The sequence below is a fragment of the Chamaea fasciata genome, unplaced genomic scaffold (genome assembly GCF_029207755.1).
Source record: "Chamaea fasciata isolate MVZ Bird 193981 ecotype frontalis unplaced genomic scaffold, bChaFas1.0.hap1 SCAF_8, whole genome shotgun sequence".
In the NCBI taxonomy this organism is placed as follows: Eukaryota; Metazoa; Chordata; class Aves; order Passeriformes; family Sylviidae; genus Chamaea; species Chamaea fasciata.
Window position 1 is genome coordinate 26,917,593 of NW_027094093.1, and position 21,975 is coordinate 26,939,567.

General features: G+C 35.7%; 1 protein-coding gene across 4 annotated transcripts in view; it reads left to right on the forward strand.

Moving 5' to 3' along the window:
* The window catches only part of PTPN4 (protein tyrosine phosphatase non-receptor type 4), a 111,487-nt gene that overhangs the window by 73,995 nt on the left and 15,517 nt on the right, over positions 1-21,975 (forward strand). For all 4 annotated transcript variants that reach the window (XM_066190229.1, XM_066190230.1, XM_066190233.1 and 1 more), the window contains 10 exons: positions 6,368-6,502; positions 7,723-7,881; positions 12,348-12,507; positions 15,394-15,477; positions 15,563-15,619; positions 16,926-17,082; positions 18,575-18,741; positions 20,186-20,276; positions 20,362-20,423; positions 21,159-21,305. In XM_066190229.1, coding sequence (XP_066046326.1) covers positions 6,368-6,502; positions 7,723-7,881; positions 12,348-12,507; positions 15,394-15,477; positions 15,563-15,619; positions 16,926-17,082; positions 18,575-18,741; positions 20,186-20,276; positions 20,362-20,423; positions 21,159-21,305 — 1,219 coding nt within the window. The remainder of the gene's footprint in view (positions 1-6,367; positions 6,503-7,722; positions 7,882-12,347; positions 12,508-15,393; positions 15,478-15,562; positions 15,620-16,925; positions 17,083-18,574; positions 18,742-20,185; positions 20,277-20,361; positions 20,424-21,158; positions 21,306-21,975) is intronic.

Consider the following 21,975-nt stretch of genomic DNA (forward strand, 5'->3'; position numbering starts at 1 on the left):
TGAGGCATTTTGCTATGAAAGGTGAGCTGCTTCTGAAGGCATGTGGTCACAGAGTAGTTGGCTCATCAAGAATATATTACTTAATTTTATTCCAGGCTCCTGGGGAGTTTAGTGATTACAATAAAAGAGTCAAGACATAAATTTCATTATTTCTTCAGAAATTATGATGCTGTTTTCCAAAGTAAAACAACTGCTACATCCACCTGGCAGTTAGCTCTGATCATTAATAGAATCCTTGCAGGGAGGGGGCAGCTCTGTCCTTTTTTTATGCTTCTACTTTTACTGGGATCCAAGGTGCCTTTTTGCCCCTTAAGGAACTCCAGAGTTCAAAGTTATGCTTGCAGACTTCTAGCAGTAAGTCCAGCAACCTTTCCAGGTGCCTGCAGACAATGTTTTCAAGAGCACTGCTGAATTCTGCCTTGATTTTGTTCCCTGTCTCCACCCCTTCTTTCTCCCTGTGCATTAGAATGTAATTTGGATTTTACCTCAGCCCACCATAGATAGATAGCTCCATACTAGGTTTGGGGGGCAGAAATTCTGTAACATGCTGGTTCAACAAGTGGATTTTATAAAACCTTTTTTTTCTGTGTAAAATTATGTTTTACTTAATTTAATTTGGGAATGTCAGTGAGTTTAGATTTGTACTTGGAGCAACTTTTTTTAGTACTCAGGAGACTCAACACTGTGTCAGGAGAGCTTTACTCACCAAATGACAGCTGTGAATCAGTTAAAAACTATTCTTCTTGTTGCACTCTGAACTTAGCAATTCCCCACAAGTCAAGAGAGTGGAGGAGAGCTGATACTTTGTTTTGAGGAATATTTTTTATTGTTTCAGAAACTCTTATGCAGTAGATGGCACTCTTGCCTTTGCAGCAAAACCCAGCAAGTGCTGCTGGGGGTCACTTCTAGTTTTCAATATATAGTTGGATAAAATCAATGAAGTTGGTAAAATTAAAAACCATGGCTGGAACTGCTCTTATTTTCATAAATCTTGGGGTTTTGTTAGTTAATGAAATGCTTGGCTCTTCCATCCTCAGGAATTTTATTTTCCACTGTTGCTTTTTATTAGGAAATAGAACATTTATCCACATATTTTGAATTTCTAAGAAATATTGATGCCTGATGTGTGAGGCATAATATGTTTATATCCGTGAAATGAAATAATGGTGTATTGTAACAAATACATCTCAAAAGGCTTTTAATGAATCGGCTGCTTCTTCTGTCTTCCTCATGACACTGTGCAATTAATGTGTTTTCAGTTTTAAAGACCTTTAATATTTTCAAGAGTGAAAAAGGCTGGAAACAGAAGACATTTCTAGAACACAGTGTTGTTTGAGAAACTTAATCTAAGAACATTAATTCTTTGTCTTCTAAACATTTAGCTTTCAAATTGACATACTGAGCAGATGTCAGCCCTTTTGTGTTCACACAGAGGATGAATTTTGTTTTCTAAGATTTTTTCCAGGTATAATGTGGGTTTTATTCCTGGAACCTGCCTTTCTCTTTTATGGTGTGTCTTTATCAGACAAAGTCATGGTGGTGTTGAGCAGTTTTTTAAGCTCTCAGGCAGTGGGCTTCTTTCAGTTGCTTTTCAAGGTCTTTCTTGAGAATTAGGTGGGCACATAAATTTAAATAATTACTGTTGCCTTTATTATTATTACATAGGAAGATTTATTCAAGATCAGTTAAAAATGTTTTTGGTGGTTTTTTTGTAGAGTTATCCAGATTTACTCTTGTATTTCTTAACAATATCTAATTAGAAACTACTTTATTTGAATTAATGCTGTCTAAGCAAACCTTTGAATCATTTTGTGGTAAGAAAATGAACACAGAGAATTACACTGAGTTGTTACTTGAGTGATCTGTTTGTTCTAAGTTAGGAAATGGTGATTGCCACAAGTAATGACCAGCCCATCTGGCCTTTACTCACTAAGTGGAACAGGGGTGCAGAACACGAGATAGGGAAATAATTTTTTTTAACAGCCATTTAAATAAAACAAGCAATTCCAACCTACAGGAAACAGGCTTAGCTGTTTGTTCTCAGGATTTTACTTTAAAATTAGAAGGATTTTTTTTTTCCAAATCATAGAAACATTTACATTTAATCTTTAAAAATGGAATTATTACTGTGAAGGAAATGTTCTGTAATAAATTGCATACATTATGTAGGTGCTGTTTTCTCAATCTTCATGCAGCATTAAGTTCAGCATTCTGAAGACTATTGCTGCAGTTGTTTAGGTTTTGGGGGGGGGATGTGTTTGTTTGGTTTTTTTTAAATAATTTTCATAGCAGCTGTTCTCTTGGCCTCACTTATTGTAGGATATTCACAATCCATGAAACCCCATAAGAATTCCCAGAAACTTAATAACAGTAGATAATATGAGTAAAAATTGTTCAATCAAGTCATGAATTAAGAGAATGCTTAAAGGGCAGTGCTTTCTCTTAGAGTCCTTGCAAAATATTCTAGGGCTGTTACGTTCTGGTGTGCAAGGGGGCTGAGAGAAGGGAGTTTGAGTGAATGGGTGTCAGTCATTTGTGTCTGCAAACTCCCTATCATTAAAATGCAGTCTCTGTTTCCAAAAATTCAATCTTGCTTCAACTATGCACTTTTTCAGGTCAATTAAATATTTTCTCAGGTGTTTTGAATTGCATATGTCATTTACGTGATGTACATTGCAGATTTGTGTATAGTTTCAGTCTCTTGGTCTGCAGCAGTATTTGTCAGTTTTGCTGAGAAATGCATTCCCTGTACTCCTTGTCAAAACACAAAGCAAGGCTGTGGCTTCAGGTTATGTTTCTTTTTGTGGCAGAAGTTATTTTTTTAATTCCCACCTGTATTCCCAAACAACACCTTTGTTCTCTCCCAGCTACTGCAAGATTTAGCCCTTCAGCTGTGGGATGCCAGATAAACTCTGTCTTTGAAGGCTTTTCTGTACTGTAGCTGAGCTAATATAATGTCCTGGGTTTTTTTGGTTGCATTATGTAATTTCATCCCTGCTACTCTATTTTGGGTGTTTGAGTGTTGTTTTTTGTTGTTGTTGTTGTTGATTTTTTTTGTTTGTTTGTTTTTTGTGGGGTTTTTTGTGTGTGGTTTTTTTGTGGGTTTTTTTGTTTTGTTTTTGGTTTTGGGGTTTTTTTTGTATTTGCTGTAACATTGCACCTCATAAGACTTGGGGGCAGGTAAAGTTTTCAGTTCTGTTGCTATTCAAATAGATGGAAGTGCTTCCAACTTTCTTAGGAACGTTTCTGCAGGTACACCAAAATTAAATCAGAGAATTGCTTGTTCTGTTAAGTATCAGTACCCTGTGCTGGGTGCAATAGAAGCATCCAGGCTGAGCAGATAGAGGTGGAATTTAGAATTTCAAAATGTCAAAGTTTTATACATCTTAGTTCCCTTCTCCCATCTCCTCAGCTGCACTCTGGCATGAGAAAATTATTTCAGTATTGTTAGAAGTCAGAGATACAGGACAAATTACACAACAAATCTTAAATGTTAATTAAATGAAACAACTTTTTGTTAGATTTAGAAGCCTTGACAGGAGAACTAAAATCAAAAAGCCACAGCACTAAGACGTTCAGTTCTGCAGTGTGGTAATTTTTTCTTTGAAATTTCTGCAAAGACAGGAAATTGGGGCAACAAACATGAGTGGGTGGGGACTCTGAGGTTAGAGCTGTTAATAAAATAATTGAAACGAAGCTTTGGTGATAAACGCTGCAGCTGTTTATCATGGTGGTGTAAGGTATTACTTCAGAAAGATCAGACCCTATCCACAGTAAAAGGTGAGTGTGTTTTTGACATTGGATGTTTTCACAGGGAAGAAGGTGATGCTTTGCTCATTTTGGAGTTGTGTTCATTTGTTTTATAGATTGAGGAAGTTTACATAAACATAGTTACAGACTGTGACTTAAAGTACAAAGCAGTGGGGGTTTTTGAAGCAGTCAAAAATATAATTTTTGGAAAAAACTTGAAGTTTTTTTCCCCACCCTATATGCTCCTGTGTGTCTCCTACATTCCATTTGTTGCTTTTTCACTGAAGGTAAACGAGGTTCAGTAGTTTCCTTTACATGTCTGTCAGCAAATACTGAATCTGCAGTCCCGTATGTACCTAATTCAGCATTGGTTATATTATGTTCTTCTGTATTTTTCCCTCAGACTGTTCTTTGGTTGGTAGTAGAATCCACCTCCAGCAGAGCTGGCTCTTGGTGCTCATCTGCTGGCTGCAGGCAGATAATTGAGTGTCAGCAGGGTCCAGCTAATCAGAGCCCTGATCAATAAAAGAATAACGAAAGGCTAGAATTAGACATGCGTTTCAGTTCTGCTATTTCAGTTTCATGTTATTTTACCTGTTCAGAACTGCTCACATTTACATGTTTGTGAAGAAAGATACCTAAGTGGTTTGAGTTGCTTACATTTGAAGGAAATTGCAGAAATTGGAATTTTGGTTTAATTGATCTGATACCAAGCACATTATTTTTCAAATCAAATTAATACTCCTTAAATATAGTGAAGCATGCTGAGAAATTGGATGTACTTCTCCTGAGGAATTAATTGATATTTTTTCTCTTTTCAAATATCAATATAGTATTAGATTTCTTTCCCCCAGGTGGAATAACACCTAAAATAGTATTATTTAGAATAGCCCATCTTGCTTAACTGTCTGAAATTTGTCAGCTTACTCTGTAAGACTTTAGAGCAGCGGAGCAGAATGCAATATGTGTTTAGGACTGCTTGGTGGGGTAAAAATAATGATAAACCCTCCACAAGCACACCAACACTCTATTAGTATCAAACAGTTTGACATCTTACTTATTTCTGTATGTGAAGCTTGTTCAATGTAGTGTTTGGTTGGCTTTTGTTGTAGGCTTTTTTGTTAATATTAGTGTGGTAACTTGCATTGAGTTTTAAGTTCTCTGAGAAGCAAAAATAGATTTGTAACCAAGCTTCTCGTTTTCAGAGGATGTCGTTAGTGTGCAGGTAATTCCCTAATTTCTCAAAGTTCCTTTCTGGAGTTGCTCTTTCAGTAAAGCAGTAACAATGATGACAATAAAGAAAAGTTACCGTGTGTCACAAGGACAGTGAAGGCAGAAATTTTTTTTTGATATGGGTGTATGGAGCTGTACTGCTCATACAGTAATATGTTGTCACCTCATCGTGCAAAGGTGGAGAATTTAGTGATAGAATATGGAGGCAAATGGAAATGAAATTACCATGTCAAAAGATTGAAGTATCACTGAACTAGAGAGGGTTGGGCAATGACAGAGGAGAAATCTGAACTATGTAGCATCATCAAAGCAGTAGAAGTAAAAACCCAGTAACACAAATTATATAGGACGTGTATGGATTGTTTAAAAGTATTTTTGTTGTTAGCAAAAGAATTTTCAGTTGAAAACAACAGACCACGAAAGTCTGGGTATGTTTAGTTGCAGGATGACTGAACCATCCAATGCAATGCTAAGAAAAAAAACACCACAGATGATTAATTTGATGTTTTGCAGTATAAAAGGGAATTGTTGTATTTCATGAGCAATTACAAGTATGGTTTCATTTGTGCTTAAAAAATAGATGAAAGAAACAGCAGGAGATTGCAGGCATCCTGGAATGACTGGAGAATGGGAAGAAAAAGTTTTGTTAATATTAAGAAAGGGCAACAAGTAGAAAATATAATTCCTGTTGTATAAAAGCACTGCAAGAATGACCTTTAACCTGAAGGACATTTCTGGCACAAAACCAAATGAAGATCTGTTACCCACAAAGGAGTTTAAATAGTTAAATAATGTTATTGCATCTGCCTGATAAGTGACAGGGCACATTCTGGGAGAAAGCATGTCATGATGGAAATCCCTGATGTCTAAACAAAGCTTTGTAACTCTGTTGCTACATTGTTGATTCCCTCACTTTCTGTTCTTCAAAGTCTTAGGGAGTTTTTTGGCCTGATGTTTTCACTGCTTTATTTTTCCTGAGGTGGCTAAGCAGTTGTGTTACTTGGAGGGTTGGGGTATTTTTGCTTGGTTTTGCTCTACATTTTCTAAGTTCAGGTCTCTCAATGATTATGCTGTTTGAGTCACGTTGTCTTTGAGGCATTAGCAGTTTAGTGAGTTCTGGTTCTGTCTCGCCTGTCTCCCTCACAGCTGACAGTAGTTTATTAGTATTTCAATGGCATTTTTTTCGAAGTACAGTAAATGAAGTACAGTAGATGGGGAGAATACAAACTGCCCATGTAAATACAGCTTCGCATTATTACATTTCCGTTCTTACGTATCATTTGGTTTCCTATGATAGAACATCAGTTTCATTGTGGTGAGTTTTAAATCATTTTGTTCTTACACCATACACTTTTTGGTTAGTCATTTTACTTTCTTCTTCTAGATCCCCCAGTAAACCCTTGGCACGGAAAGTAATGAGTGGGATGGATTGGGAAGTAGTGAGTAGGAACTCACTGTCTGATGATAGGTTGGAAACCCAGAGCCTCCCGTCACGGTCTCCACCTGGAACTCCAAATCAGTGAGTAGCATCAAATTTTTTCTCCCTATAAGTGACTCTATACCTCTAATATGAGTGACCTACTTGTGTAGTAGAAAGATTAATGTTTTATGTAGACAAATAGCTTCAAAAAATCTGTGCCAAATGATTCTCTGCAACACTTAGCTTCAGATTCAAAAAGAGTTTTTAGGGGTGAGTTTTAGGTGTTTCCCACTTGACCTATAAAAAGTGTAGGATGTGTCACACTACCCTAAATTTGAGAGTTTGAGTTTTCTCAAACAGTTAAAACTAAGGTATTAATTTGGTTATAAAAAGACCCTGATGATAAAATCTATGTGATATTTTAAAAATAATTTATTTAAATACCACTTTTTGAAACATTGGGGAAAATTACTTAATTGGAAATCCTTGCAGGTTTATTCCCCTCAATTTATCTGCCTTTCCTTTCAATGTTCACTCTTTTCACATGATAGAGCCGTCTGTTTTAAGTTAGTGAAAAAACATTCCTGATTTCTTTTGGAAGGTGACCAATTTTCTCAGTGTGCTGAAACTTGCTAAAGAGTCAGTATTACTCAATTTTGTATTACATAAATGACAAGATTTTTAGATTGTGCAGCATATTATTCACAAGATTAATGTTGTAAATACCTGCAGCATTTAAAACTTACTGAAAAATTGTGTAATAGTGACGCTTAAAGCATAACAAACTTAATCATGCATGTTTAAAAGAATTTTAATATTTTCATGCTAGTTTTCAAATGGGAAAATACTGGATTCCAGAAATGATAAGACTCTCAGTGCAAAGCCTGTGATTCTTCTAGGAGAAGATGCAGGGGATAAATTGTTCATTTTAATGAATTCAGGTTAAGTTCTGCCACAAACAAAGTCAGGACTTGTCTTCTTAGGAATCCATTTTTCTTCTTGTTGACTGGGCTGTCAGCTTGTTCATTGGACCATAATAGTTTCAGGCTTCTTTAATTAAAAGTAAGTATTTTTTTTTAAACAGCCCTTAATGTTTATTAAAATAATTTTTGAACACTTTAAAAAAATTCAGTACATGCTGATCTGACAACATAATTTTTTCAGTGATTTTTGAAATTTTAATAGAACTAAGTGTATGAACATGTGCTTGCATTGAGAGGAAATAATTTTTTTTAGCATCCCATTTTAGTGGGTGTGTCAGAAATGTAATTTAACAATAATATTCTTGTCACATTGAAATGCTCTGCTTTCCCTCTTAGTCGCAACTCTGCCTTCACTCAAGAAGGAGCCCGGTTACGACCCTCATCAGTTGGACATTTAGTGGATCATGTGGTTCACACCTCCCCCAGTGAAGTATTTGTAAATCACAGGTCTCCATCCTCCACCCAGGCCAACAGCATCATACTGGAATCATCTCCGTAAGTTGTGCTCTTACCAGGCCACTGTAGCATGCAGGGCTTCTGAAGAGAAGTCAGAAATCTTGGCCTTGAAGAACTTATTGTTAAATGTGGGGTCAGGGAGAGCCAGACAATCTAATAAAAAGGTGGCTGTTATTGAGGGAGTATTAGTATAGGTCTTACTGTGAGAAAGAGCTGGATGGTACAGGACTGAAGAGCAGTGTCTGGCATATTCCAGGTTCAGGATTACAATACCGTCCCCACCAGCCCAAGCTGTGGGTTTGCTGTAATGTGACCATCAGTTCTGGATGTGGAACCAAAAGGTGGATTTTTGATAGAATTGAAGAAAAGTTTTAATTCCCACAAGTTTGGAAATGATGCTTTTTGTCAAAACACAAAAGTGAGCTTTCCAAACTAGGTAGCCAGAATACCTTTTTGGCACCCAGCATTTGGACATTGCTAGTGTATTTGGTATATTGTTACAGTGTTTATTTTTTTAAGCTTATGCTGTCAGGCCTTTTTTTCTTTTTTTCCCCCCCAATTATGCTGAATATTCTTTATATTGTAAGCTTACTTGCTGTAAGATAAAATGGGCAAAATAAGAACTATTATTGTGTATTGGGTCCAGAAGAAAGACATACAAAAAACCCATTGACTTATTCAAAGATACTGAAATACGCAATAAAGTGTGTTGAGTACAGAATAATTGGGAAAAATATTGCAATATATACCATTTTATCACTGCCACTGTACCCTCTTAGTATAGCTTTATGTGTAATGTCAGATATGCCCTCATAATTTGGAATAATAATCTCTGTTAGCAGGGAAATTGTGCTCACAGTTTCAAAACCAATAGAGAACTGTAAAACAGCACGTACCTAATTACATATTTATGAACAAATGGTATGTCTCAGGAAAAATTACTCTGGGAAGCCATTTAAACACAGTTTTAAAACCTTGCTTAGACTGTGTGTACTTTCCGTTTTCACAACCATGTGTAATTGTTAGGAGGGAAATAGAGTACAAAACTTACAAAGTACTGTAAAATAGCACATAATGCTTTTTACAATAGGCTACAATAGTTACAAATCGACCCTCAGCTAGTTACTTAACTTTCAGGGGGTTATGTAATATTAATTTGACCTAATCATGTAAATTCTCCTTTTTTTGGTGGACTTGTTAACATATTCACATGTCAAAGGACTCTCAGAACTGGAACAGTCGTGAATCTTTCCTCATTTTAGAGTTTTGTTGTCCAAAGGCCACACAGGGTCAGGTTGCTTCTATTCTAATGCTTCCAACTGAAGTCAGTTATGAGAAACCCTTACTGAATGAGTGATACAGTGAAGAAAGCACAACTTTTAAATACACTTTTATTCATATGCCTTTAGTTGAAGTTGGACAAGATCTTCCTGAGTGTTCTTAGGATTTGTTTATTTAGTACTTGATTTCTAGAGTAAGTCACCATAGAAATGAGTCTTAGAAAGAGAGGAAGTGGTTTTGTACAACTCTGGCTGTTCTTTTTCATGTTTTTGCACTTTTTCTGCAGAAAAAGTATTGCTCTTCCATCACTAAGTGTAAGGGGCTCAGGTTTGGGGTTTTTTTTCCTCTTGTTGGAAGATTAAAACTAAAATTTAATATCCTAGTATAGATCTCTAGTATAAGATACTTTAAAGAATGAGGATGTTGACTTTCAAAAATATATGAACCCCATCAAGGTCTTTTGAAGCTTTGAGGTGATGTTATTGATTCAAGATTTGCCATTTATGAAGTAAAATAGTAGACAAGAAGTTCATATTAGCTATATAATTTTAAATTATACTGTTCTATAGTCCAAAAAGATATTTCTTAACCAATTTCACCTTTCTAGCTGAAAAGGTTTTAGTAATCCATGTGCTAATTTGTCAGAAGCTTTTATTTATTGATCAAATTTATATGTGTGAAAAAGAGGGGCTAACCTGACTGACAATAGTTTAGTGATCTTTTTGTGTTTGGAATCAACATAGCAAAAGAGATCAACAGTTTCCATGCAGTTCAGAAGGATATTATAGCTTAGCTAATATGCCCTTTAATTGCACATCTTTTCTCCATCTGCATGTCCTATTCAACACTAAATTGAGAGATAGTGCTTGTAGTTCTCTGAGGTAATTATAACCTCAAAATCCAAAAGCACGTGATAAGTCTTTAGTTTAATAAATTTATGGGGGTGTGTATGGAACTTTTGCTAAATATATTAAAAAGATCAGACCGGATATCTGTAACAAAAATACCCAAAGCTTGCCAGTGCCAGGGTTTGTGTGTTATTTTATTATTATGTAAATTGCTGAATTCAGTAAGAGAGAGCTGCTTTGCCTGCAAAATAGGCTGCTTTCACTGCCATTGTCTGAGCATTCATAAGGAAATTCAAAGCTGACTGGGCAAATATAAAGCAGTGAAGTTTATGCCCAAGGCTTGATTGTTAGTTCTCACAATTCATTATGCTAATATATTACAGTACTTGCATTGCTGCTTGTAAAATGCTCATTTAAGTAACTTTTCAAATCTTTTCTATAAGTTTGTGTGTTCGGTTGGAATTTATTTGTATTTGTTGATGTGTATGTACAGACATCTAGTCAAACATAAGATCCATCTTCTGCTTTTATCAGAATAATTTCTTTTGTGTTTCTGTTCATGTTTTCTGTTCCTTTTTTTCTTTGGTTTAAAACTCTCAGGAGTAATTGTTTTCAGGAAAATACATAACTTAGAAGACTGAGTAATCTGTGCTGGCCAGACTTGAATGAATGCATAGGCAGCTAAAAATCTCTGGGTGACCTTTGTAAGTGTAAATAGTGTATAGCTGCCTTGCAGATTTGTTTTGCAAATGTTGACAATCATCATATTTTTCTCTCCACAAAAATGAATTTAGAAAAGCTGCTTATCTTGAAAAATGAAATGTGCTCTTTTTTGTTACTTGCACTGAAAAGTGTTAAGAAATACTATTTTTCTTCCCAACTGTGTTTTGAACATGAGGTTCTTCAGACATCAGACTGAATAATTAGTACATTTTTTTTCTCTTAACACTTCATGAAAAAAATATTTTCTGAAAGTTGAAATAAAGCAGAAAAATAGAGAAAAATATTGTTGAGATCTTTTCGAATGTGCTGTTTTCTTTCATACACTGACAAAAATGTTACCAGTTTTGTTTTCTAAGAATATTGACTAATTTTTTTTAAACTGAAGCAGAAAATATTTGGCATTTCAAAGTGAAGTGTTCTATTTCCCAGTTTTCATGCTTCTTGAAAGAGGTTCATCGTTTTGTTTTTTTTTTTAAATCAGTATACTCAGTTTTGCTCAGTTTTTGGGTTTTTTTTTTCAAATATGTATCTGGGAACTGCCTTTCTTGAATTGCCTGGAGCCAAATTATATGGTGTGGAGTTTAATGTGCCTTAGGTTTTCAAATTTGCAGCAACTTGAAAACTAGTGCAGTCTCATACTGAGAGTCTTGCCCTGCTAACAGTTTACTGAGGCGAAACTACTAAATACAGAAGAGCTGCTCACATGGCTACCTGTGTGTTTTGGAGGGAGTTATGTGATGAGTTATCACTACTGCTTGCTGGTAACCAAAGGAGCGGTGTCCTGTTTTTGCCTCTGGGAGTGTCCTTTCCTCTCTGTATGGTAGTCAACCCTTAGATAAATCAGAGGACCCAGGCTTGTCCAAAAGAGTATTTTTGGTTGCTTGGTGTAAGCTGCCTTAGGCAAGGGAGGAGGACCAGCTCTTCAAGGAGGCAGCCAGGGATGTGGGTGAAAGAACAGACACCCCTATTTTTGGTGGTAGCATTCTCTTTAGATGTAACCTGCAAGTTCATTCTTGATGGTTTATGAATCTGGTATTGGTGGGCTGTTGTCTGAAATCGTTAAATGACTTAATAGCACCTTTTAATGGGGAGCCTGTGGAGGATGATATATCCTGCTGGTATTTAGAAACTGGCATTCAAACCAAGTTATGGGAACTGTGAGCTTGCTGCCCTTTTGAGCCTTTCCAAATGTTCTTCTTGATTCTTAAATATAAATTCATCTAATGAAAGATGAATCATATATTTATGTAATACAAATTACACAGTTAAGCTTTTATTCCAAGAGGACTAACAAAAGCAAATTCTTCATATTACACAAAAACACAGAGGACATTATTATTAATCGAGACTGGAGTGCTTGCAGATAAGAAGTAGTGGGTTATGCATGCTAAAACTGTTTTTTATAAAGGTCATAGGTAAAAGATGAACTTGCTGGTTCTGTGTACAGTTACTTGTCAAGAAAAATGTTGCTATAGGTGCAAACAAAGGCTGACAATATATTCTATTGCACTACATTTTTGAGGTTCTAAAAATACAGATAGTCATCTCTCAAACTCTTGAGTTTCTTCTAATGTTTTCAGTTTATTTGCAACCCTGAATGAACTGTCAATATCTCATGATTGTTCCACTTCGTACTTCTATTTTGCTATTTAGATCTCAAGAGACTCCTGTAGATGGGCAGCCTCCGGCGTTACCACCCAAACAATTTAAAAAGAACAGTTGGAACCAAATTCATCATTCACACTCACAGCAAGAACTGGATAACCATATTAATGAAACATTTGATGTTCCTTCATCACCTGAAAAATCCACCGTAAGTTCTTTGATCCAGTTGAACCATTCTGCTTTTTATCAGAACAGTGGTCCTATTTTACATGAGCTTGGTTCTGAAGCATTGAGGAGCTGCTGTGTTTGTGCATTACCTTGCAGCATTTCTGTTATCCATACTGTCCCTTCACTGTCTCCTGCTGGTTTTACTCTAGCTGCTGGAGTAGTGCTTTGTCAGTCAAATCGCTACATTGGGATGGTTATGCAAACATTTTGAGCATTAGCTTTTCAGCACATGCAGAAATTTCTACCTAACCTCCTCTCTGAGAAGTCATTTGCCATCAGTTTTAAAGAAGATGTTGCAGGTGTTTAATCCAGCTTTAGCTAAAAAGGTAAACCTGAAAATGCCTACCAGCTTCTAGAGTGATTTTATCAGGAGAAGCCTCTTGGGTCTGTGGTTGCATTTCTCATCAGAATTTCCAAGAAAGAGACTATCAGGAGGCCTGTGACAGCAAATACAGAAATATGAGCAAAAGGTTTTCTTCCATAATCAAGCATGTGTGAGATGAGTAAGATAGTCAGTTGATTGTCTGACCGAGGAGAAATCTCCCTGATATTTTTTGTGATTTTTGTCCTTCCAAAAGTTTTCCAGTGGTTCTAGATTTTATACTGATGTGAGCAGTAAATGGGACAAGGAGCATGTTGCAGGGTGGGAAAACATCCAGATGTAGCAAATACTGTGTAAACAGTTTTGTCAACCTCAAGCATTCAAAATTATGAGTCAACTCCCCAAAATGATGTTTGGAAATGCCTTTGTTGATTTTTTTGCATCCTGAACTCTAAATCTAGGTAAACTGTAAACACCCAGGATGTTCTCTTGGGCCTTAAAACAAAGTTAAGATTCCCCAAAAACCACTGTTTAATTTCACAGCTGGGGTTTTAACAAAAGATTCAAAAATGAAAGTTTTAAGTTTTGGGAATGTTGTAAAAATTTTTGTTTTAATTAAACGATGAAGTAGAATTTGTAACAGCTTTGTCTTCAGCCAGTGCTTACCTGAGTCACATTAAAGTACTGTTCTGTTTCGGAAGATAACACTACTTTAGTCATCAAGTTTTTCTGCCCTGTATTCAGTTATCTTTACCAAATCCACAAAAATAACTTTCACATGTTTTTTTTAACTCCTTTTAGTTCTGCAAAACCAACACAGCTGCATGAATGAGATTATTTTTTTCTCTGTGCATTGTCAGTGTGATTGTTTGCTGTGCTCCAGTGGGACACATTTATGCCATCTCGCTGAAGGCAGTGCACTGTTGTAATTGAACATCTAATTTGGTCTGCTGATGACTTTTTATTTTGGGGATTGCAGAAGAAGGAACGTAGCATGACTGAAATTTTTGGAATGTTGTTTGTTTCAAAATTGCTTTTCTGCTCAGAATTCAGGTTCCTGCACCACTAAAGTCTTCTGCTGTTCCATCTCAAATATTTTAAAGAAAACCCCTCACCATTTTGACTTTATATAAGCTATTGAATTTCCTTTGTCTGTTGCGTGTGTGTAGAAAGGTAGTAGGACACATATGGGAATGGCAGCTTTTTACTCCATCTGCAATCCCTAAGTATCCAGTTTGAGAACATCAGAAGTATTTGAAAATAGGTGTGGTCAGTCCCTTCAGTCAAACACATTAATGATGGCATACAGTATTCTCTGCACATTTTGCATTATAAACTTCTGCTTAAAATAACATCTTAAAGCAGGAAATTAGCATTTCCTTTCTGACTAGGGAATGCAGTGGCACAAAAGCTGCCAAACACTGCTGGTGAGCACTTGGTTGGTGTTCATTCTGTCTGAACTCCCATGCCAGTGGGAAATGATTGGCATATGATCAGGCTTCCTAAGACCCTTCCTTTTCACTAAGATTTCTTGTGCCATTACTTTCCCAAATTTTTCACTTTTTCATTACTGTGAATGCATTCGTGAATTTCGTTTTGTTTTAACCAAGAACAGAAGACACCTGCAACTGAGTTAACTTCTAATGAGTCAAGTTATACAGACTTTTTTAACCTAGTGAAACTCCAGGTTCTGGACTTTCTTACATCTAAAAATATTTGCTTTTCTAAGTTTGTTTTTTACTTTTCTGAGTATGAGTCTTCTGCTTTGCTGTAACTGGTAACGTTGAAAACTTCATTGAAACCTGTTTCTTTATTCCTTTGTATTCTCACTGTGGGAACTATAGAAGTACTAGCTAATGCTCAGTCTGTGAAATAAATATAGATGGGAACCAACCAAAAATCACTTCAATGGCACTAAGTTGGTATTTTTCAGATTAAAAAGGTTGCTAGTATTCCTCAGTTTATTGGCATTTCCTTTAGCAGTGTTATTGTCATCCAAATAAAACCAAGAAGAAAGCAGCTAAAATTTTCAGAGTTGAATCAGTGCAGAGCATATGTCACACTTCATACTTCTCTAGTCTGGAAATGGAGTAAGGGATAGGGGACCAGGATTTCCTTGCTTACTGCTGGCATATTGCTGTTAATAGGAACAAAAGGATGCCTTCAAGTATCTTCCTTTTCATTGTATTACGTTCTCATTGCAGCTCTTCACAGTGGTCTTAATTAAAATGAATTTCAGAAATTTCCATTTAGTAAGCTGTTTTTATTGGAGTTTTGAGGCCAGTTACTCTTTTCTAATGTTCTTTCTTATTTTGAGCTTGCTTTGACAGAACAGAACTATAACTTAGTTATGTCCAAGACTCTTAAATGTGTAATTTTTCCCTTTTATGCAAACCCAAGATGTTTGTGTTCTTGCTTGATAATTTCTCAAGTGTCCAGGAGCAACTATTTGATAAGGAAATTGCAGAATTATTAGATACAATATCCTCAAAATCTAACTATGAACAAAATATGTACTAATATAATATCACTTTTGTCTATTAGCCCAATGGTGGCGTCCCCCATGACAATCTTGTTATGATCAGAATGAAACCAGATGAAAATGGAAGGTTTGGCTTCAATGTAAAGGTAACAGTGCATCTATTCCTTTTCCATTTATTAAGGTTATTTTCTGATATTTGGGATTCCTTACTAATTTAATTTGTTTTTAAAGGGTGGATATGATCAGAAGATGCCGGTAATAGTGTCCAGGGTAGCTCCAGGAACGCCTGTAAGTTATCAAAAAAGCAGACTTGGTAGCAATATCTGTGTTTCTTGAAGGATGTACTGAAAATGATAAATTAGTTCATAGCTGCCTATGAAAATTAGATTTCGCTATAACATTCTCAGAACAAAGCAAATTACGTGCAGTGAGAATTTGATGGGGCTGTATGACATATTTTTTAAAGTTCTTCAATCCTCAAAAGTTTTTTTTTTCCTACTGAAACTAAGTTTAATTTCTGAAAATTACAGGGCATTACAGATGCTCAGTATGCACTGGTACTTGAGCTGTGCCATCCTAAAAATACTTTTACTTTATTGCTTTTTTTAGATATAGACATTCAGTAATTTCACATAAATTACATATTGAAAGAGTGTTAAAAATAACTGAAATAGCAAATGTCTTACTTTAGTGACAGATGTAGCCAAGTAAAGCCAAGATGTAGATTAAAACCAGACATTATGAATCATTCATCAGGTCTGATTGTGTGTTGTTACTGATGTTTAATGACTATAAGAGTGTCTTCAAACTAGACACAATATTTGTCAACTTATTGGCAGAAATACTGACCCGGTATTCAGCTGACTGAGGTCAGTTCTGTCCATAAGTGTTAGAGTGGAGTTAACGATTTATTTGCTCTTTTTTTCCCCCCCACTCTTTGAAAGTATTGAAATGTTTGCCAAAATCATTATTCGTGTATCTTGTTAGTTATTATCCCTGAAATATTTAATAATGTGAATAATTTTGGCTTTAAACATTCGTTCTGTAGAAACAGGATAGTTGGTGATGTCTTGTGCTCTTTCTTTTCTGCAACAATGTTTAGACTGTGATGATAATAACAATTTTTAACACCTGATTCCTCTCTCTGACATTACTGGGAGTTGTGCATTGTCTTTAGTCATTACCACTGCAGCATTTCAGATCTGAAGCATTTAAGACTGTGAAATTGATTTGGACGTGGTTTTGCCATGTTTCTCCCCTCCCTTCAAAGATAAAAACATCCTGCTTTTTAATTTTCAATATACAAAGGGATATTCAAACAGGGGAACTCTCTGCATCAGCTGGGGGGTAGAGTAACAGCTGCTGAAAGACATGTTACAGTGCCAGTCACCTCCCAGCTGCAAATGGGAATGGCACTGCCTGTGTATTGTGTAACACTTGGATTTATCATTTGAACACAGTGCAGCAACCATAGCAACAGGGCTGTTAGGACTGGAGAGCCCAAGTATAGCTGCTTTAAGTTGTTATTTTAAAGTAAGAAATTGGTAATGGCTTGTGCTACAGATGGTTCTGTTTTTTTCCTCCAACCTTGCAGGCTGATCTGTGTGTCCCTCGTTTGAATGAAGGGGACCAGGTTGTGCTGATTAACGGCAGGGATATAGCAGAGCATACCCACGACCAGGTTGTGATGTTTATTAAAGCGAGCTGTGAGAGACACTCAGGGGAACTTGTGCTCCTAGTGCGACCCAATGGTGAGTGCCTTCTACATCATCATTAAAAATAAAAATCCACACCCTGCTCTCATTTTCTAACTTCCATTTCGTGTCCTGGCGTGGAATGTTTAACCTGTGAGACATAACTCCCTTCCCTGAAAGGGAATTGCGACAACACAGTGTATTGATCCCATAATGTAAGGAGCTGTGTATAACTAAGTGTTGAAAATGAATAAAAAAGTCAGACATCAAATATTTTTAACAGAGAGCTAATTGAAATTTTGTTCTCACTCTCATTGATAAAAATGTCCAGAAAGCTATATGGATATTGAATGTATTTCATAAGGTTGTTGTTATTCACTTAAGGAAAATTTAAGCCAAACACAAACAAAAAAACCTCACCAAATATTCAGTGTTTGGGTGATTTTGGAGGTATATACAATATATACAAAATCCTTCCATACATTTTTGAAACAATCCAAAATCACTGGAAACATTTCTACTTGAGGAATCTCAGTAGAAGTGCTAAAATGCAGTCTAAATAAAAACTTATGCAGTGTATTCACAAAATACACTGTTGGATCATAGCCAGCAGATGGGCACTGGATTAAATTCTGCTGCACCGTCTAACTGTAGTAGAACTGGAGAGGCAAAAGCAAAATGAAAAATATTGATGCTTAACTGGAAAATTGAAAATACTTTTGCAGAGTACCTCATCCACCTCATAAAAATTTTTCCCTTCTTCACTAATCTGCACTCCCCACTTACATGTGCTGTCATTCTCTATGTTAGTTCTCTTGCAGCTTTTGTGTGCTTACCTTTTTTTCCAGACAAAATTATGAGCTTTGTTGTCAAATTTTCTAAAGCAAACTATCTTTCCCCTTGCGTGTTGATTATCTTCGTATTCTGGATAAAGAACATGTGAGTTGTAGAAGTGCGGAGTTGCCAGTTTCCTTCTTTGTAATGATGTAATATAATTTAAAAACAGGCTTTTGAGCAGCATATGCCTCTTACGTATAGCAGAAGATGGATATTATTTCTGAGCTTATAGGCAAGGCACACACAGAGCATTGATAGCTCTATAATGCCATGTCTATAATGCCATTTTCTCAGGTGGTCTGCACATCTTGCCCCAATTACTGAAGCCTAAAATGAGTTCTAAGTGAATTGTAAGTAAAATGTAAATGAAGCTATAATGATACCAGAGGCATGATGTGAGAATCTGAGATTAGAGAATTATATCAGACAAGGCAGGGTATAACATGAGTTTTGATCAAAATTTTAGCTGTCAGTGATGGGCTTTCACCTAAAATTACTATTACACCAAAGAAAAAAATAGTTTTTTCGTGGATTATAATGATCAGTAAAGGCTACCTGTCCTCGCTGATGGGGACCAAAATCAATGTGCTAATAGATGTGGATTTTTCTACAGGAGAAACGTGGTGTTTTTTTCTATTTTAAGTAAGTGACTTACAGCTAACTTTAGTAACAGCATCTTCAGTCAGAGCATTCATACCTTTGCTTGTTCTAGCTGTCTATGATGTTGTGGAAGAGAAGCTGGAGAGTGAGCCTGATTTTCAGTACATCCCTGAGAAATCTCCACTTGATGGTGTCCATCAAGATGATAATGCTCTGAGGGAATCCATGATTCAGTTAGCAGAGGGGCTTATCACTGGAACTGTCTTGGCTCAGTTTGATGTAAGTACCGTATCGCCTGGAGCTGGGTGCAAGTTCCAAGTCTTTTGGGGTTATTTTAAACAGAGCAGATTTCAGTTAAATTTCAGTACAGTCAGCATCCTTTAGCAAAACAATTGTCTTACACTTTCAACAGAAAAATAGCCAAGGAAAAAAATCAATCCTATGTTGTATGTGCAAACTTAAGAATACCTAATCCTAGGTTTTAGTTTTATAAATAGCTTTGTTGATTACTTACACTTTTTGTGGTTATCAGGGACATGCTAATAAAATACTTTCATAAAGATGAAGGCTGAAGAGTGTCTACTAAAATATGTGTTCTGTACTCAGGCCTTCATTCCATACCTAAGTTGTTGTGGAAACTGAATGACACTGAGCTGTTGACATTCTATGGGCATTCTCAATGAGGGAAGGTAAAATAACCAATGGAAAATACTGCCCTAATGTTAAAGGGTAAACTAACTGTGTATTTTATAAGTAGTTGATTTTTTTTGACATATTTCAGAACAATAGTGCATTTTCTGTAGGGCATTAAGCTGTTGATAGCTATGGTCTTTATTCAGCACTGACTTGTGCTTTGGTGATACCCATCTTAAATGCATGAGATCAAGTGGCTTAAAGCAGGAAACAGTAGCTTTATAAAACACAGCAGTGCAAATTCTGTGAATTCCTCACCAAATGGAGACCTAGCATTATAGTTTGCAACATATGTTTATAAAATATACTTTATACACTATTCTTTAAGAATTTTGGTAAAATTTCCTTTTATATTTAGAAAGAGCAGATTTTTCTAAGTTATTTAAAATTCTGCTTTCATATAAGTTTTCATTCTCCCTAGCAGGTTCAATGCATGAAATATTTTTAAACTGCTTTTTTTAAACCTGGATCGCTTCACTGATATTTTTTGTAGCACAAAGGTTGTGGCAATGCATGACTAAGGCATGAAAGGGCAGGAACCTCTCAAAGGCAATTTTGTGCAGGAAAAGAGCAAGGTAACCAGGATTTGCATTAGGGTTATTGGAATACAGAAGGACATTTGGGGGAAAAAATACAAAAACTCTTAACTGAAATAAGTGCAATGTAGGTAGATGCCTATACACAACATATTCTGCTTGCCCCAGATGACCAAGTGGGATGCAAATAGCAGTGAATTCACTTACCACTATACTACTTTTTCTCTGGATCAGTGTTCTAATGGAAGCTTGAAATTTAGTGTTCACTTTGTCTTTAAACAAATTTTGGTTACATCTTGGTCATTTTCAGTGATCCCAGAGCATAACTAAATTTATAGTGCTTTATTTTTAAAAGTATTTTCATGTTTGTTGAAGCTACTGTTGATCCATATGTTCTAAAAAGCACCTTTTTAGAACAAAATCTTTTTAGAGAAATAATATGATAATGAGTCTATTGCATCTATTATGTTCTGACCATCAGCTTTGTCTTTTAGCAATTGTATAGGAAAAAGCCTGGAATGACAATGTCTTGTGCCAGATTACCTCAAAACATTTCCAAAAATAGATACAGAGACATTTCGCCTTGTAAGTATTGCTATGTGTATATGTACTCGAAAAGTATTTTACCGTGGTTAGTAAGTAAGTAACATCTTCCTAAATTTTTTTTCAGATGATGCTACACGGGTTATTTTAAAAAGTAATGAAGATTACATCAATGCAAATTATATAAATGTGAGTAGTATTTTTAGAAGTGTTTCTGACATTAATTATTTCCACAGGTTTTTATAAAAAAATTGATTTTAAAAAATCTATTTTTTTATAAATCTTCAGGCTAGAATGGCTACAAAACCTCTAGTCAGGTGATTTGAAATTTCCTGTAGATATATTTACTTCCTAATGTCTTGTGGCATGTCTTTTTATAAATGTAAAGTCTAGCCCCACATTTAGTGTGAAAAAATGCTCTCCAATGCAATTAATTCTTCTTTTCTGATTACTTTTCTGACAGTTGTGTTCAACAATAGTAAGGTTTAATTTGACATCAGTTTCTTTTGCATCTTGTTTTCTTCATTGTTAGTAACAGCAAAATTACAGCTACTTACTTCAACGAAAAAAACCTAGATATTAAATTCTGAGATCTGTGTTTTAAAAGCTAGTGTCAAAAATCCACAGAGCAAGAAATATTTGCACCTGAATTATTTGCCAACTGCTCCGTACTTTGTTTTTTCAACCATTAATCTTCATTATGGCAAGTACATGACTGTCAGTTCATATGTAAAGTGTATTTGAATCTTTGTATGTGAAACACTTAAAGAGTTTTTATCTGTGCCAATTCATATTTGCTAGCCTTTAAGAAATAGAAATAATGTCATGGATGCTTTTTTAAAAATTAGTTACTAAACGGTAAATGTCTGATGCCTGACTTCCATTTGCTGTCGGAATTGAAATAATGACTTTGTCTTCTCTTAGATGGAAATCCCTTCTTCCACAATAATAAACCAGTACATTGCTTGTCAAGGTCCATTACCGAACACTTGTCCTGATTTTTGGCAGATGACTTGGGAGCAGGGCTCTTCTATGGTTGTAATGTTAACAACTCAAGTAGAACGGGGCAGAGTAAGTAAAACATTTCCTTAAATACCACTTCCATAATCTTCTAAAAAACTGTTAGTGATTAGCCTTTAAAATATTAGAGCAATATATTGTGATGGCATATAATATGACGATGGGATAGGAGGAAGTAGTTTTAAACTAGAAGACTGTAAGTAGAGTAGATATAAGAAAGAAATTTTTACAGTGTGGCTGGTGAAATACTGGCGCAAGTTTCCCAGAGAGGTAGTGAGTGTCCATCTCTGGAAACACTGAAGATCACGTTGGATGGGGCTCAGAGCAACTCAATCTAGTTGGAGATGTCCCTGCTCATTGCAGGGGGTTGGACTGGATGGCCTTTAAAGGTCCCTTCCAGCCAGAACTGTTCTATCATTCTGTAACTGTTTTTCATAAGAGCAGTGCATTCCTAGTTTTTTTGTAATGAAGAGTCTTAGATTTTAAACCTTCTGGTGTTGTTAATGCAGCTAGTATTTAAACTTTGTTCAGTCCTGAAATGCACTTAACTCTTCATGTATTTCCTAAAATACTTTCAGTCTGCTTTGTTGTAAAGTAAAAAAGCATCTAGAATTTACCTTCACAGATTTTTTTTCTCTAAACTTCAAATGAAGGAACTCCAAGAAGTTGCATCAGTTTTCATAGAGTACTTCTTTGATACGGAGTGAGAATAGTTTTTAAG